The sequence below is a fragment of the Lepidochelys olivacea genome (genome assembly GCF_965140295.1).
Source record: "Lepidochelys olivacea isolate rLepOli2 genome assembly, chromosome: 3".
NCBI lineage: Eukaryota > Metazoa > Chordata > Testudines > Cheloniidae > Lepidochelys > Lepidochelys olivacea.
The window spans coordinates 85,673,023-85,690,727 of NC_140413.1; the positions used below are offsets into that span (position 1 = coordinate 85,673,023).

Sequence of the window (17,705 nt, forward strand, 5' to 3'; positions counted from 1 at the left end):
GATTTCTGGTACATTTAGTAAGTGTGTACGTTCATTTATTGTTTTTAATGTTTTTTCTGTAATGCTTTTGCCCTACATATAAATGTGCTTACCCTGGAAGAGCTGTATTGTCACTGGTAAAAACACAGTTATTGTCCTAAGCTAAGCACAGGCACTGCTGTTAGGCAGACTGGCTTGCTGGGGATATCACAGTCTGTAGCAGGGGACTGTGCAGTCTTTAATTCTAGTCAGAGGGGAGTGGGACAATAATTGCCACCCAGAGATAGGTGACAGCTGGAGACCTGACTGAGCACTTCTGGAATGCACCACAGAAGGAATACACATACAGTTATCCTGAAACTATAAACAACTTCACTTCCCTATACAGTAACTTACCAATTGCTTTTGTGTAATGTCTGGCACCAAGTAACAGTTCTGGAGCTCTATACCAGAACGTCACCACAACTGGATCCAAATCTGCTAAAGGTTTCAGAGGTGAATTGAACAATCTTGCAAAACCCATGTCAGCTGGAAAATAAATATTAAAATATTTGTTTGACTATACATAAGTCACACAATGACAAGCAATATTTATAAGCATGATAAGCAAGATGTTTATTAGAACACAATGTAACCTAATATGATTGAACACTATAAATCATAGTTACTAAGTATCTGACTAAATTACTTCAAATTATACTGGGCCCAACTCCGTTGACTTCAATTAAGTGATACCGTTATGTAACATTTAAAAGGTGGCTTCCTCGTGGAACTGTAGTATAGTAAAACAATTATATCATGGCAATAATCAGGGCGGGGCGAGCCGGGCAACCACCCAGGGTGCAAAGCCGCAGGGGCAGTGGGGGCATTCAGGGGCCATGTGCCCCCCCAGATTTCAGCCTTCCATTTAGCACAGAGGTTTTCAAACTATGGGGCTTGCCTCCGGCCAGAAGCTGGCAGATCAGAAGCTGGTGGGAGCGGCCTGCCCAGCTTGGGCCCTGGCTCTCTGTGCTGTGGGCACCAGGGTGCTGGCTAGCTCCCCGGAAGCCTTCTCTACCCTACTCCCCAAGCTGGGCCGCCTCTGCATGGCCAGGCGCTCCCCAGATAGGGCAGGCGGCATAGCTCCAAACTGCACCTCGACACGCTCTTGTCTTTTCCCCCCGAAGGAGCCCAATGCCAGCCAGCGACAGCCCCTGAAGCCAGCACTTGCCTGTGGAGCCAGCTGCCATGAGATGTCCCCAAGGCATTCGCTCACTGCTGCAGAGCAGCAGCAGAGCCAGGAGTGCCAGGGTAGCCCTGGTGACTGATGCCAATGTATCCACAAAATGAGAGAAAACAATGGCAGTGCCCTTGTTTCCCTGTACTATCCTTCTAATGTACCCCAACCCTGACTTGGAAGGATTACCTCTAGGGGTAAGAAAGTAGTTCCGTTTGCACATTACAGAGTTCCCTCAACTACCATTACTGCACAGCAAGCTAATGTGCTGTAGATTTACACCCTGACTTGCTGTGCAGCGATGTCCCATATGGACACTGCCACAGTGTGCTAAAAGTCTCAGAGTGCTCTTTGGCTACTACTACTTTTAAAGCATAGTAAGCCAAAGCATACTACAGGACTTTCAGTGTGCTGTAGCAATGTCCACATGGGACATTACTGCACAGCAAGCTAGTGTGCTGTAAATTCACACCCTGGCTTGCTGCACAGGAACATCTTGTATAGACAAGCCCTAAGATATTTGCAGGATCAGGCACTAAATCCTGGCCTCTCTGCTGAATCCACCAATGAATGCCTGTTAATACACACTCTGATGGCAATAAATTTCAAATGTTATCAAGTTGTATAAATCAAGAATGCTAAGATAATATAGAGATAGAAATTTATTTTATATAGGACTGGCTTTGTAGTAATGAGGAGGAACATTGGAAAGAGCAGACAGTCAAGTATGAATAAACACTTGAAAGAGTGGATGCAACCCCAAACCTCATCTGAACTGTTTTTAATATAATTTTGCATACAAAATCTCAAGTAAATGGGTTCTTTCACAACAGTTCAGCTCTCCGCTTTCTAGGAGTGACCAATACAAAGAACTGTAGAAGCATATACACACAAAACTTAGTCAAACATTTTCAAAAAAGTTCAGGTTGAGTCAAGGAATGGGAAAAAGTTCAGGTGGGTTACTATTTTATCCTAACTGATTTGAACATTCCCACCCAATACCTAAAAATAGCATACATTTGCTACATTAAAAACAAATTTTATATCCTCTTTATTATTGCCTAGTACCTGCATAGTATAATTAGATACGTGACTAATAGCTTCCACAGTGATTTTGTGTTTCCACTTTGATGCCTAATAGTTTTTTGTTGTATAGGGAAATCTTCAAATGAAAAGAGCACCATCTCTTTAAATTTTATATGCTAACGATGTCTGAGGAAATGTAGCATTGTTAAATACCATATTAATTCTTAGTTAAAATAATTCCACTGTTGCGCCACAATTCTTAAATATTGAACTTTTTTCGTTTACCAAAAATGGATTTCCAGTAATTGCATTAACCAAAATGTGAACAGTTTTTTAAAACCAGTACTTAAGAACATAAGAATTGCCATACCATATCAGACCAATTATCCAGTTACCTTTCTAGTCCAGTAACCTGTCTCCAAAAGTCACCAGTACCAGAATGGTAGGTAGAAGTTGCAAGAAGCCTGTGTTGGGCAATTATTGATAAACACAGCCACAAGGAAAATTTCTACCTAACTGTTGATAGTTAGTACTTGGTTTATGCCCTGAAGCATGCCCTCAACTATACTTTTATCCAATCTAGTGTAAGTGTAGATGTCCTCATTTTCTATATAAATGTCTAATCCTTGCTAAATTCTTAACTTCAAACATACTTTTTGGCCAATATTCAGTTTAATTAGGAGTTGTGAACAAAATCTTGTTATTAAGAATACAGTGAATTTTAGAATGTTATGTTATTCTAAACTACCACATTGCGTAGAAAGTTCATTACTCATTGAATATCTAATGAATATGTTATTGAAAGGTTTACCTATTTTCACTCTTCCTCTTTCAGGACCTTCTCCCATTACCAGAATGTTTGCTGGTTTCTGAAAAATAAAAAGCAGAATATTCAACTGACTGACACCTTATGAGGAAGACAATCAAAACCCTGGGTAAATTGCTCAAATGGTTAATTACCCTCACTATTAAAAATTGGCACCTTATTTCTAGTCTGAATTTGTCTAACTTCAGCTTTCAGTCACTGGATCATGTTATATGTTTTTCTGCTAGACTTAAGATCTCCTTATTATCAAATTTCTACTCTTCCTGTAGACACTTATGGACTGTGATTAAATCATTCCTTAACCTTCTCTTTGATAAGCTACACAGATGGAACATCTTAGATCTTTCACTATTAATGCAGGTTTTCCAATCCTTTTATCATTCTCGTGGCTCTTCTCTGAACCCTCTCCAATTTTTCAACATCCTTCTTGAATTCTGCTCACCAAAATTGGACACAATATTCTAGTAGTAATTGCATCAGTGCAGAATACAGAGGCAATATAACCTCCCAGGTTCTACTCACCAGTCCCCCGTTTATGCATCCTACAATCACATTAGCCCTTTTAGCCAGTGTCACACCAGAAGCACATATTCAGTTGATTAGCAACTATGACACGTAAGAATTTTTCAGTCACTGTTTCCCAGGATAGAGTCCCTGTCACAGGCTGTCTAGCCTTTTAAGGCAAGCCAGGCACAGCCTTGCCTGTGACCATCACACTCAGCTAGGGGATAGCTGTCTGGAGACTTAAAAGTCTGCAGGGGATCAGTGAGAGGGGATCACCGACCTGTGAACACAGTCTGGGGGGGGGGGGAGACCCAGGAGAGAGGAGAAAAGGGGAGTTCCTGCTTTCTGGGAAGGGCCTAGTAAAGACAGACTAGAAGATATCCATAGGGAGCAGCTTATAGTAGGGGAGACTTGCTGGAAAGAAACAATATAGGAAGAAGCTCTGCAGGACCTAGGGGTTGCAGGCGAAAGGCAGAGAACTTCAGAGTAGCACAAGGGGGCAGAAGAGTTATGAGTATGTATTTTTATTTGAACTTACAGGTGAATCTTTCTTACACTAGAAAGGGATGCAAAAAGAAAAGGAGTACTTGTGGCACCTTAGAGACTAACACATTTATTTGAGCATACGCTTTCGTGAGCTACAGCTCACTTCATCGGCTGCATGCAGTGGGAAGATTTTATATACACAGAAGACATGAAACAATGAGTGCTGCCATACACACTGTAACGAGAGTGATCAGGTAAAGAGAGCTATTACCAGCAGGAGAGAAAAAAAAACCCAAACAACAAACCACCACCTTTTGTAGTGATAATCAAGGTGGGCCACTTCCAGCAGTTGACAAGAACGTGTGAGGAACAGTAGGGGGGGAAATAAACATGGGGAAATAGTTTTACTTTGTGTAATGACACATCCACTCCCAGTCTTTATTCAAGCCTAATGTAATGGTGTCCAGTTAAGTAACCTGGCCAGAGGGCCAGGCCGTAGAGAACCCAGACAGACAGGCTCTTATGGGACCAAGGAAGTGGTTACTGGGGAGGGTGAGAGAGGGGGATGGCAGAGACAAGAACCCCTGCAACACCACAACCTTATGCCAGGGAGTTCTATGGCAGTCAGTGCAATTGCATACAGTCCACCATTCTGCAAGTATGGCCTACATTCTTTGTTCCCAGATATATGACTTTACATTTGGCTGTAAAGAAACACCTACTGTTTGCTTGAGCCTAGTTTATCAAGTCATCCAAATCACTCTATGACAGTTACCTGTCCTCTTCATAATATTCCACTCCCCCAATCTCTGTGCCATCTGCAAACCTTATCAGTGATGATTTTGTGTTTTCTTCCCGGTCATCACTAAAAATATTAAATAGCATAGGACCAAGAACAGATCCCTGAGAGTTCTCACTAGAAATACACTGCAATATTAGTTAATATTGTCCTTTGCACAAAACCTCTTCATCTGCTTTTAATTATTAATTACTTTAATTTTACCTTTAAAAACACTTATAAATAATTAAAATGTCAGCAATTTCTACAGTGAGGCACAAGCAGGAACCCAAGAACACTGTCAAGAACATTTAGATTTCTTGAATGGTAGCCCATGAAGTCCTTGTCTTGGGCCAGGTCCACACAATTTTTTTTGTTGATCATGAATGTGATTTTTATTAACTGTCATTTTTATACCAACAAAAGCCCTCATGTGGAAACAGTTATCCCAGCAAAATGTGTTTTTGCCAGTATAGCTAATTTTGTTAGGGGAACTGGTATAAGCTATACCAACAAAAGCAATCTTTTGCCAGAGTGTCTACAGCATAGCTTTACAGACAAACCTTTTCTAGTGCAGATTAAGCCTTGGCTGATAATACAAAGTCTTTACAAGCATCTCTTGCAATCTGCAAGTGTTCAAAGCAAACAAATTGTCCATTCCAAACATTAGCTATATAAAATGTGCATATTACATTACAACAATTGTTGTACAATTCAACAATAAGCAGGGCTTAGCCTTCCCTAAACATGAATACACATATTTTGGAAGATTTTCTACTATTGTATTAACAGCTACAAAAAAAATGAATGAGATTTTAAATGTGAAATTATTTAAATAGAGGGATACACAACAGCAACCTTCAAAGCATAACTTTAGATACTTTCATTCAAACATTATCATGAAGTAGGTTTAAATATACAGTTCAAAACTGCTGGCAACTCAACAGGTCACATCAAGTTCGACTTTCTCCAAGAATTAGAAGAGACAGTGAACAAAACTCATGCCATAATCTCAATCAGTTTATCAATTCCTAACACCATATCCCTGAAGTTAAAAGAAGATTTTCTCAAAGTCTCTTAACAGAGAATGCATTTGGCAAGGACAGTATCAATTTTAGCACACGGTTATTGCAAAAAATATAGACCACAGTCTCTTCAGCAAATCTAGGCAAAATGAAAAAGATGATGCTTGCTCTCACTTTGCACACACAGATGAACTTTTAACTATAATTAAATGGACATTTAAGGGAAAGTGGGCAAACTTTTGCTGTAAATATCAAATTGGCTATAGCAGACATTGTCCAAGTTAAAAGCACCTCAGAAGTTGGTGTCTATGAGGTGTCTGTCACCAACACAGTGGACATATGAATGTAGTAGTCATTACATAGGCATACTCAAAAAGTTGTGTAAAATGTAAGCAACTTTGAACAGGGACTGTCTAGTGTAGCCCTGATCTGGATTAAACCTCTACATTACAACAATATAAATGTTAAATAACAAATAATATTCACATGTTATCTACAGTAAGTAAATATTCAAATAAGGACACTTGCCAAGAACAGTTGAGGATGATGGATGATTGCTGTCCACTTAAGTTAAGGCTGCTCATTTTTCAGAGCAGACATCCAATGAAATCATAAGCAGCTGTTCACATGTGCCCATCTTGCTACTGCCACTACTACAGTAACTCCTCACTTAATGTTGTAGTTATGTTCCTGAAAAATGCTTTAAGCGAAACAATGTTAAGGGAATCCAATTTCCCCATAGGAACTAATGTCAATGGGGGGGATTAAGTTCCAGGGAAATTTTTTTCACAAGTCAAAAGACATTATATACACAGTATAAGTTTTAAAAAAACAATTTAATACTGTACATAGCAATGATGATTGTGAAGCTTGGTTGAGGTGGTGGAGTCAGAGGGTGGGCTATTTCCCAGGGAATGCCATGCTGCTAAATGATGAACTAGCACTCGGCTGAGCCCTTAGGGGTTAACACATTATTGTTAATGTAGCCTTACTCTACAAGACAGCATGAATGGAGGGAAGAGACACAACAGACGCATGGCAGTGGCTGCAAACATTCCCTGCGGAAACTGAATGTGGTGATGAATCCATGCTATCTCACTGGAGCGCACCACTCCCTCCACTTTCCAAAGTGCCAGGGGGTGCATGTGTGTGAGACAGAGACACACAACGTATGTGTATGTGCACGCGCAAGAGAGAGAGAGAGACAAACACACACACATGATGTGTGTGTGTGTGTGTGCAAGCGTGTGTGTGAGAGAGAAATGTGTATTGCCCCTTTAAGTACGCTGACCTCACTCTAAGTACACTGCCTTTTTAAGTATATCAGCAAGTTGAGACAGAAGCTGCTACCAGCAAGCTCCCTCAGTCCTGAGCCCTATGGTATCCCCCGCCTGCTCTGTGGAGGTGGGGTACAGGAGTGGGGGGAGGGGAACACCCTGACATCAGCACCCCTCTTCTCCCCCACCCCCTGCACAGCAAGCAGGAGGCTCCCGGGAGCAGCTCAAAGGCAGAGGGCAGGAGCAGCACATGGCAGTGTGGGGAGGGACACCTGAACTGCCCGGTGCTTGGTACCCTGCTGGGTGGCTGCCACACAGGAAACTTAGAGGAGCTGATGGGGGGCTGCCGGCCCACCCTGGTTCCAAACCCCCGACAGCTAGCTCCAATGGGCTGCTCTTTCTGCAAGCAGTGGACAAAGCAGGCAGCTGCCAAACAACGTTATAAGGGAGCATTGCACAAGTTTAAACAAGCATGTTCTCTAATAGATCTGCGACGTAACAACAAAACAACGTTAACTAGGAGGACGTTAAGTGAGGAGTTACTGTACAAGCTGATATTGTGTTTCTAGGGAAGAGCAGGCCCAATTTCAGGCACCATGACACAATTAAACTGCTGAATCATTGCATAAAGCATTAGTATATTCTGTTTCCAGCTAGTCAGTACAATGTCAGTAGTGCCAGGTAAAGTGTAATTTTTGACAATATAATAAAGGGCTCCACTTCAACAGTGTGGGCCATACATCACATTGCCTTGAGAACATAAAAAACAAAAGATAATGTGTGCCAAAATGATATACTGGAAGACCACCGGAATGGCTTAGAAGAGAAAGACAGCCACTAGAAAAGTATATCACATTAAATATTAAGCAAGGTACAATTAATCCCTTAAATATGTGATGCTTAAAGCATCACAACTGCAAAGATACCTGACCGACAGTGCTTAGCTAAATGTTGATTTTGATCTTGTGACTGAAATAAAGACAAGAAGAGAGAAGCACATTATGCACTTCCCCTTAGGGAGATTTTTCACATTTCACACTAAGAAATAAGATGTTCATTCTGGAAACTTCCCTTGCCCTTTTTCCTCATTAATATACTGGTACAAGCCATGCTTGCTTAATCAAGTTGTGTTTATTTTGTTCTCAAAGGCATCTATTCACAATATATTTTTGTTGCTACCTTGACAATCATAGCAGCTTTGAGTGGAATAAAATAAAATAAATGTCACTGATACTGTGAGGACATTTTGATCACTATAGTACAGAAAGTGCATTAACTTTTTGGAGAAAAATTTGTAAGTATAAGCAGTTATTTAAAAATCCGCAAGCATCAGATTGATCTACCACAACTAAAAATCAAAGCAGTGATCAAAAACAACCTGCAGAAATTAAGGGGCAGGTGGTGTACATTGTCATTCTTTCATTAAAGTTCCTAACGTGTGATTCTCCTCTGAAAATCATCACTGTCAAAAATGGAACCTTCATACTCAACAGATAGGATTCTGAATACACAGTGGAACCCAATCTGCTTAGCTTACTGACTAAAGTAAATTTTTTACTATATTTTAAATCTGTTAACATAACATAGCTAATAAGATCGTGGGAGATGGAGATGGGGTCTACACATGCCCCTATCACCATCAGAATTGTTACATAAATTCCTACTTCAGAAACCTGATTTTGGGTGACTGGGGGCTAGAACGAACCCAAAACAACTTAGATTCTGGGTTGAGTTTTGCAAGTCTGGCAATCATTTATTTGTAAACTGCAAAGATTTCACCTGGAAGTAAGTTGGGCAAAAAAGAATCCCACAATGTTGTTTTTATGTACTCATTGTATAGCAGAACTGCAACTTAACGATTGACTGTGTGGCATCAGGAGATGTGCTCAGAACAAAACAACAGAAAGCAAGCAGAACTTTAGTATAACAGGACTCACAGAACAGCTGAGTTCCTAGGCTCATGTAACAACCTGCACTGATCTCAAGATTGTTCAAGAGGTTGTTTCTTCAAAGAGAATTATATTTTAGCCAGCAACTAAAATATTAAATAGCTCACAATAATGCACATAGGCTATGGTGGAATCCATGTTAGTAGCTGTTTTCCTATTAATTAAAAAAAACTGGGAATAGTCTATACATTGTTGTGATAAAGATTCCTGCACCTGTATTTAATTAATCTAGAGATAGAACTCTGCTGCAACAACTAGCAAAGAAGTGTGCCTAAGCTGATTTCTAAGCTGGTTAGTCTGCTGTTTTGATCACATTCTTTTGAATGTTTTTTCTATAAAAAGTTTTAAAAGTTGTTAAGGAATTCCAAGTGGGTGTTTTATGATTCTAAAATATACAATAGCATACAGAACCAGATATCACACAGCGACAAGGTATTGTGAATAAAATCAACAGGGGGCCAAATTCAATAACATCAGGGATGAATCTATCCAGGGGTCGGCAACCTTTGAGAAGTGGCGTGCCAAGTCTTCATTAAGTTAAGGTATCGTGTGCTAGTAATAAATTTTACATTTACAGGGCCCCCCCGACTGAACCCCAGGCCGGCAGTGGGCTGAGTGGGGCTGGTGGCCGGGACCTCGGCTGGCAGGGGCAGGTGAACGGAAGCCCAGACTGGCAGCGGGCTGAGCAGCTCAGCACGCTGCCGGTCTGGGGTTCTGTCTGCCACCCGCGCTGCCAGTCTGTGGTCCCGGCCGCTGGCCCGCTCATCCCGCTGCCGGCCTGGATGGATGGAACCCCGGGCTGGCAGCAGGCTGGCGGCGGGGATCCTGGCTGGCAGGGGCCGGCGGACAGAACCCCAGACCGGCAGCGCGGGCAGCAGATGGAACCCCAGACCAGCAGTGCGTTGAGCTGCTCAGCCTGCTGCCAGTCTGGGGTTCCGTCCACCGGCCTCTGTCAGCCGGGGGCCTGGACACCGGCCCCGCTCAGCCCGCTGCCTGCCCAGGGTTCCGTCCATTCAGGCCGGCAGCGGGCTGAGTGGGACCAGCAGCCTGGTTGGCAGCAGAGTGCAACTAAAAATCAGCACGCGTGCCGCAGGTTGCTGACCCCTGATCTATCCTAATGCGGTGTTTTTATGTACAGTATGACATTTATAAATTTAGGCCAAAAGTTTCAGAGCTAGGTGCCTATATTTAGGCACCTAAATCATTATACAAGCACTTAAATAAAATAAATGGCCTGATTTTCAGAGATGCTTGGCACCCACAACTCCCTTTGACTTTGGAAGTAAATGTTGGAGATATGTCCAGTTAGCAGCTATACTGTTATACAATTCTCTCTTGTCGGAGATTACAAAAATATTGAAGAAGCATATGCAAAAATGTGTTCTGAATATATAGATACGGTCCTCTCCAAAAACGTGTGTACTGGAATTTGCTGCTTAATTAAATCTTCCAGTGAAAAGCAAGAAATGGATACCAGTTCTCTAATGGTAACAAAACATATAATACTCAAAAATGGAACTCTAATTTGCCATCTGTGTATTCAGATTAGTTGAAAGAACTGTCAAAAGGAGAAAATTTTACAGGGGTGAAAAAAGTAGGGGAAATGCCCTAAAATATGGCCTGATCTGGAGGCATTAATGTGAATGTGTATCTTTTATAACTGAGGTCATTTCTGAAAACAGTATTGCATAGATTACATTGGTCAAATTCATTTCACTATATTTTTCTTTATATTTGTGCTTTTTTGAAAAATAACATTGAAAAAATATATAGGCCAAAATTCCTGTTGATGTCCTGCATGGCAAAAACTGGCTAGCTTGGCTGTTTTGTGATTAAATACTGTATACACAGGAAGCTGTATTTTATACCTTTTATCCATACACATGCAAAAGTATGACTTATTCTGGAGGTCTTAGTCATAAAAATCAACTTTCTGCTTCAAAATTAAGCTTTTATATTTACATCTTTCCCACATACTCTTCTTAATAAGTACCTAATTAGTGTGGCTTTTCATTAAGTATTTTGGGCTATGACTAACTTGGTCATGAGAGGTCACTTTGGCACCTAATGATCTTCCAATATGACCATATTTTTGTACATGCGGTCAGGACTGCATCCAGTATACTACATCCTGCAGGTCCACGTTGAAAAATTGGAAAGGCTACAGAAAAGAGCCACAAAAATAACTAGAGGACTAGAAAAATGCCTTACAGTGAGAGACTTATGAGCTCAATCTGTTTATTAAAAAGAAGATGGAGAGGTGACTTGATTACAGTACATAAGTACCTTCATCAGTAGAAAATACCAGGTACTAAAATGGCTCTTTAATCTAATGGAGAATGGCATAACAAGAACTTGACTAGAAGTGGAAGCCAGACAAATTCAAATTAGATTAGGGCATAATTTTTTAACAATACGGACAAACTATCAAGAGAAGTAGTGGACTCTCTATCGCTTGATGTTTTCAAATCTAGACTGGATGCCTTTCTGGAAGGTATGCTTTAGTCAAATATCAAAGTTATTGGGCTCAATTTAGGGGTAACTGGGTGAAAATTTAATGGCCTGTGATATACATGTCAAAGTAGACTATGTAAAGTCCCTTATGGCCTTTACAATCTCTGAATCTAAGAATTTTGTACAACATTAAAAATAAACAAGAGAGAGGCAGAATAGCCAGCCAGGGCTGGCCATTGGTGAATTTCTATTCACACCTCCACAGCACAGATTATCTTTTTTTGAATGACATTTAATATACCATTTTGCAAAGGCACTTTCTCTTAAGCAAACATTTACTTTTTGTCCCTTGCATTTGTTTTTTTCTTTCCCTTCACTTTATTTTCCCTTTCTTCTACCATGTGTTTTTCCTTTATCAGTTTATTTGCCACTCAATCTAATTTTGCTATATTGTTTAGTAACCAATCTTTCCCTTTCCTTCTCTTTCCCCTCCATTCCCTTCCTCTTTCTTTTCATATTCTGTGTTCTCTTTTTCTTCCTTCCAAATTTCCAGTCTTTCTATGCTCTCCCTCTATCATTGCTTCCCTTACCCATGTTCCCCATTCCAACCCTCTCAGTAGTCTCACAAATCTTCCTATTCTCTCGGTCTCTTCCCTGATCAAAAAACATTTATACAGCCCTTCTTCACCCAAAACAAAAATCAATAGGCATGTCCACACACAACATGCTTTTTCTCTCCCTTCCCTACCCCACAAAAATCAACACACATTCGAATTTCCTGCACTGATTAAATTCAGAGAGGAAAAATGTTGTATTATGCCAATATCCAGTATGTGCAATCTGGTGTCCTGACAGTGATGTGAGTGGATATTTTTCTTAAATAACTGGTTGATAATTCTCCACAGCAAGAGCGATTGGTTCTGGCAGTGAGTGGAGGCATTCAAAGTTCACAAGGTAATCTGCAGTCTAATAGTACAGCAGGGTGTGCTTCGACGAGACTGTTATGGTAGAGGAGAGATTGGATTTCTTTTTTCTTTGTTTAAACAGCTACAAGACCACCTTGTGCCAGAACCTATCTGCACATGCATGTATCTTCTACCTCCAATGCTCAAATTTTCTTCGCAATTTTTCTGTTGCGGATCACCAGAGAATCTTGGACATCTGTGAGGGGCAACTAGATGCTTCAGCACCAGTGTGTCCAATGTCTGTGGTTTGTGAGTGGTTCTGGTGACTCACTAGATCTTTTTTTCTGATGGTCTTTCGTTGGTGATGGTGGTGGGGATTTACTTACAAGAAAGTTTTGGACTTTGACCAGGACATGAGCTTCTACTTGTCTGGAGGCCAGGAGGATTCTGAAATCAGCATTGAGAATGTGGTGGTTAGTACAGGATAGGGGTGTATTTTCTGTGCTGTCTTTATCCATGTCCGGTTTAAAAAAAAAAATCAGATCCAGGATATGACCAGCTGTTTGTGTAGATCCAGAAACGACCTGTGAGAAACCAAGAGTGGAAAGTACAGAGAGAAAAAATTGGGCTTAAGGTGTTGTCAATAGGGATACTGAAGTCTCTCAGAACAGTAAGACTTAGGAAATTTCATCACCATTTCAGAGAGCATCTCAATTCTGCTAGGAAACCTTTGCTTTTTGGAGGCCTACATATTCACAGTAGAAACATCTTGGACTTTTCTCTAGATTTGTATGGTACTTTGATTCCCTAAAATAATTGTGTCTTGAGATGATCTCTCTTGCATTTGAGGCTGGACTGGACATGCTGGAACATGGTAACAAGACAACTGAGGAGACGAGGACAGACGAAGTGGCAGTAATCAAGAAGGGAGGATAAAAAACCATGTAAGATTGTAGGCAGATGAAGACTAAAGAATAGAAATGGTCAATATTGCAGTGGTTGAAATAACACTTCTGACCCAGTTGCACCCCAATAAATACACTCTGTACTTTCCTCAAACTCTCCCCTTACTATGAACACAAAATGCCAGCTATGAAACAAAGTGATATTGCTGGCTTGGGCAAGTTCAGTTGCTATAGAAACAGCAGAAACAGTAAGAGTTGCAAGTCTCACATTTAAGTTACAAGCGATAAAAAACGATCAGACAAATCCCTGCTGAGATGCATTTGAGGTTTGATTGTATACTAAAGGAACAACTGCAAAAAGAACAAGATCAACAGCAACAAACAACTTGTGTGAAAATTTGAAACATATGCAGCAAGGGGTCTAGATGCTGATATAATTTAGCAAGTTGATTACAAGAAGTAAATATAAATTATAGTGTTTTCTCTTCTTCTACTATCAGTGGGCCAGTGGCAATTAACAGATCTCAATGTGAGAGAGCTGGAAATACTGAGGTAACAAGTATTTATTATTTAAGAAAAAAATTTGAAATGCAAACATGAACGTGACCATAAGAACACTGATGTTTATTGAATCAATGTAACTCCTATGAAGTCTTTAACTGGGAGTGGTTGGAGAAGAAAAAAACAAAAAACAAACAAACAAAAGTAAAACTGTCTACAATCTTGAGAGGAACACAATTAATTAGGTCATAACAGGAACAGTATTCTACAATGGATCGTAGCATATTAATTGTAGTAACATTTACTGTTCTTGTACTTAAATACAGTGACACAATTCTTCAGAGATGTGATAAAGAACTACATTCCCATGAGAGCCTCCTTTGGTCATGCAGCTTTCCATATACTATTCTTTATTGTTTATACCCCAAAAAATGTGTTTCCCTGTTGGAATGTATCACTGGACAAAGAATTATATGAAATAGACATTTTCTATTGTAAAAAAATAAAGTATTTTTCTACATAAAGTTTAAAGTCTTGGTTATTTAACAATTATTTATAGGCTAGGCAGCATAAACCTTTTGCCCTTGGAGACCTATCTAAATTCATTCTTAAGACACAAGCAAAAATGAGTTTGGTGGTTTCCTCCTAGTCTTTAGATCACAAACACACAGATCAGAAAGCCATTAGGCTGCATAGTTTTACACTGACAGTCTGCTACAAAGTAGCCAGTGGTTGTTGAAGGTCAGGATTTAGGTACACTATCAGATTTGTTTGGAGAAACTTGCACCCAGCTTGCCTGCACTACCCCAAAATCCCCCATCCACAAGAAACACATTCATACAATAAAATAGAAAAAAAGTCATTAAATGGCTTTTAATCAGAAGCTCATCAGAACAAAAATCCACCCTTCAACTCAAAACATTTTAGTCAAACATACTGCATTATTGAACTAATGTTTTTGCAGACAATCATCAAACTTATTAATATAGTAATTAGTCAATAATGGCTCTTTAGCTCTTTAAATCATTCCAGCCCTCTAATAGTTTTTGGTGTTCTTTTCTGAGCTCCTTCCACTGTATTTAACTACATGAAACACAGTATTCAGAAACACAGAATAGTATTGTCATTCCACCACCCATTGTGAGAAAACTGTTTGGTCAACATCTTTCTGGTATTGAGGTACCTCATAGGACACAGTATCTAATTAGTTCTTCACATTGCAATATGATAGGACTACAAAGAAAAGCCAGCTCATATAAGCCTGACAAGAGATCTCTTTTGACAAAATTACTTTCAAATTTTTTCCCTCCCACTGAATTATCAGCATTTCAAGTTATTTTTCCCCAGATTAATTAGTTCATATTTTCCCAAAGTTAACTACATTACATTCTCTGTCTAGATTTTCCCTCTAGTTCTTTTTGTATTATATCTCTGTTCTACTGCAATTAGCATTACCTCTCAATGCAGCAGCATCTATGAATTTCATCAAAATGCAGTTCACCATTTCTTCCACAACAATATTTTATACAAGTATTACATTCAACAAGACCAGACTGATACAGACCACTATAGTGCACACTAGAGCCAGAATTATGTCTAACATCTAGGAAATCTGCACAAAAGAGTAGGAAATCTTTTTTAAAAAACAGTTGGAGATAATTCAACTGAAACTGAAATTAGTCTAAGTCTAAAAAGAAAAATGGGTAACAGAGGCAAATGTGGTTAAGCAATTAGGTAACAAGAAGAATAAGCCCGTGAAGTAAGTAGTGCAATGCAAGGCTTTTAAAACAAAATGATCTAATAAGAACAAAGATGAAGAATGATACAGAAAATAGAAAGCTAACAATGGACACTATTAGGCCTAGAATTTCTGGTTTCCTCAATACCACCACCTTGACATCTCCCTTTTTCTTTAAATTGGATGGACATCAGACCAAAAGCTACTACTGCAGAGAAAATGGAAATGAAAATAAATATGGATGTTTAAAAATAAAAAGCCAAGTGTAGCCACATTTTTATCTTTTAAAGAAGTGTAGCTTCAAAATTCCATATTCATGGGCTGTTTGTTCTCAGACAAGCAGCAACTTTGGCCTCAGAGATATGCTTCAATCATATTCAAAACAATCAGAACCTAATTTCACCCTATGCCCTTTCTTTACAGTTGATAATGAAGACAGCATTTATTGTCTTCTCCCTTACTAAGTCAGACATCTACCCTCTTCCTCTGCAGGATGGTAGTTTTAACGTGAAATGTACAAGGGACTGATTTTTAAACAGTTGAAAGAAAGAGTGCAGTTCTGAATTTGAGACCAAGAAACTACTGAACAGATTTCCCTGAGACGCAGAAGAGAGGAGAAATCAAAATATTGAATAGCTGCTCATAAGGTGAGAACACCCTCCATCCTGTTCATTGACAGGTGCAAGGATCCTGAGGAAAAAAACAATATATGATCATGTAATTAAAGAGTGCACAAGCAGCCTTAATTCTAGGATTTCCTATCTTTTGCGTGCTTAACAATGTTCTTTTAATGTATTTTTGTGTATAATTTCCTCAGTTTAAAAAAACACCAAATTCCAACATATGATGCCCTATAGATAACCCACAACCTTTAGCTCCAATGCACAGACCTCTGCCATTTGAACTAACAGAGTAACTGACAGAAGTGGGATGGGACACTTTACCAGTGGGTTTTCACATACACTTGCTCTCAGCAGAGGAATGGTGAGACTCAGACTCAGGCTCCAGTCCAGACACTGGAGGAGATGTGGTCTACTAGGCACAGACTCTCCCTTTACAAAAACCATGTTGCTCTTCCCCAACAAATCGTGTTCATCTGTTTGCCTGATAATTCTGTTCTTTACTATAGTTTTAATCAATTTGGCTGGTACTGAAGTTAGTCCTATTGGTCTGTACTTGCTGGGATTTGTTGGGAAAGAGTCATCGTGACTTTTGTAAAGGTAAATCATGCCTCAACAACCTATCAGAATTCTTTGAGAGGGCATATAAACATGTGGTTAAGGGTGATCCGGTGGACATAGGGTACTTAGATTTTCAGAAAGCGTTTGACAAGGTCCCTCACAAAACCCTCTTAAGCAAAGTAAGCTGTCATGGGCTAAGAGGGAAGGTCCTCTCATGAATCAGTAACTGGTTAAAAAACAGGAAACAAAGGATAGGAATAAATGGTCAGTTTTCAGAATGGAGAGAGGGAAATCATAGAATCATAGAATATCAGGGTTGGCAGGGACCTCAGGAGGTCATCTAGTCCAACCCCCTGCTCAAAGCAGGACCAATCCCCAATTAAATCATCCCAGCCACGGCTTTGTCAAGCCTGACCTTAAAAACTTCTAAGGAAGGAGATTCTACCATCTCCCTAGGTAACGCATTCCAGTGTTTCACCACCCTCCTAGTGAAAAAGTTTTTCCTAATATCCAATCTAAACCTCCCCCACTGCAATTTGAGACCATTACTCCTTGTCCTGTCATCTTCTACCACTGAGAACAGTCTAGAACCATCCTCTTTGGAACCACCTCTCAGGTAGTTGAAAGCAGCTATCAAATCCCCCCTCATTCTTCTCTTCTGCAGACTAAACAATCCCAGCTCCCTCAGCCTCTCCTCATAAGTCATGTGTTCCAGACCCCTAATCATTTTTGTTGCCCTTCGCGGGACTCTCTCCAATTTTTCCACATCCTTCTTGTAGTGTGGGGCCCAAAACTGGACACAGTACTCCAGATGAGGCCTCACCAATGTCAAATAGAGGGGAACGATCACGTCCCTCGATCTGCTGGCTATGCCCCTACTTATACATCCCAAAATGCCATTGGCCTTCTTGGCAACAAGGGCACACTGTTGACTCATATCCAGCTTCTCGACAAC

At 40.1% G+C, this 17,705-nt stretch overlaps 1 protein-coding gene across 1 annotated transcript in view; it reads right to left on the bottom strand.

The window, feature by feature from the left end:
• Positions 1–17,705, bottom strand: part of CDK19 (cyclin dependent kinase 19) — a 217,847-nt gene that overhangs the window by 43,201 nt on the left and 156,941 nt on the right. Inside the window, 2 exon segments of the mRNA XM_084623122.1 lie at positions 376–507; positions 3,033–3,090. Of these exon segments, the coding sequence (XP_084479248.1) occupies positions 376–507; positions 3,033–3,090 (190 nt within the window).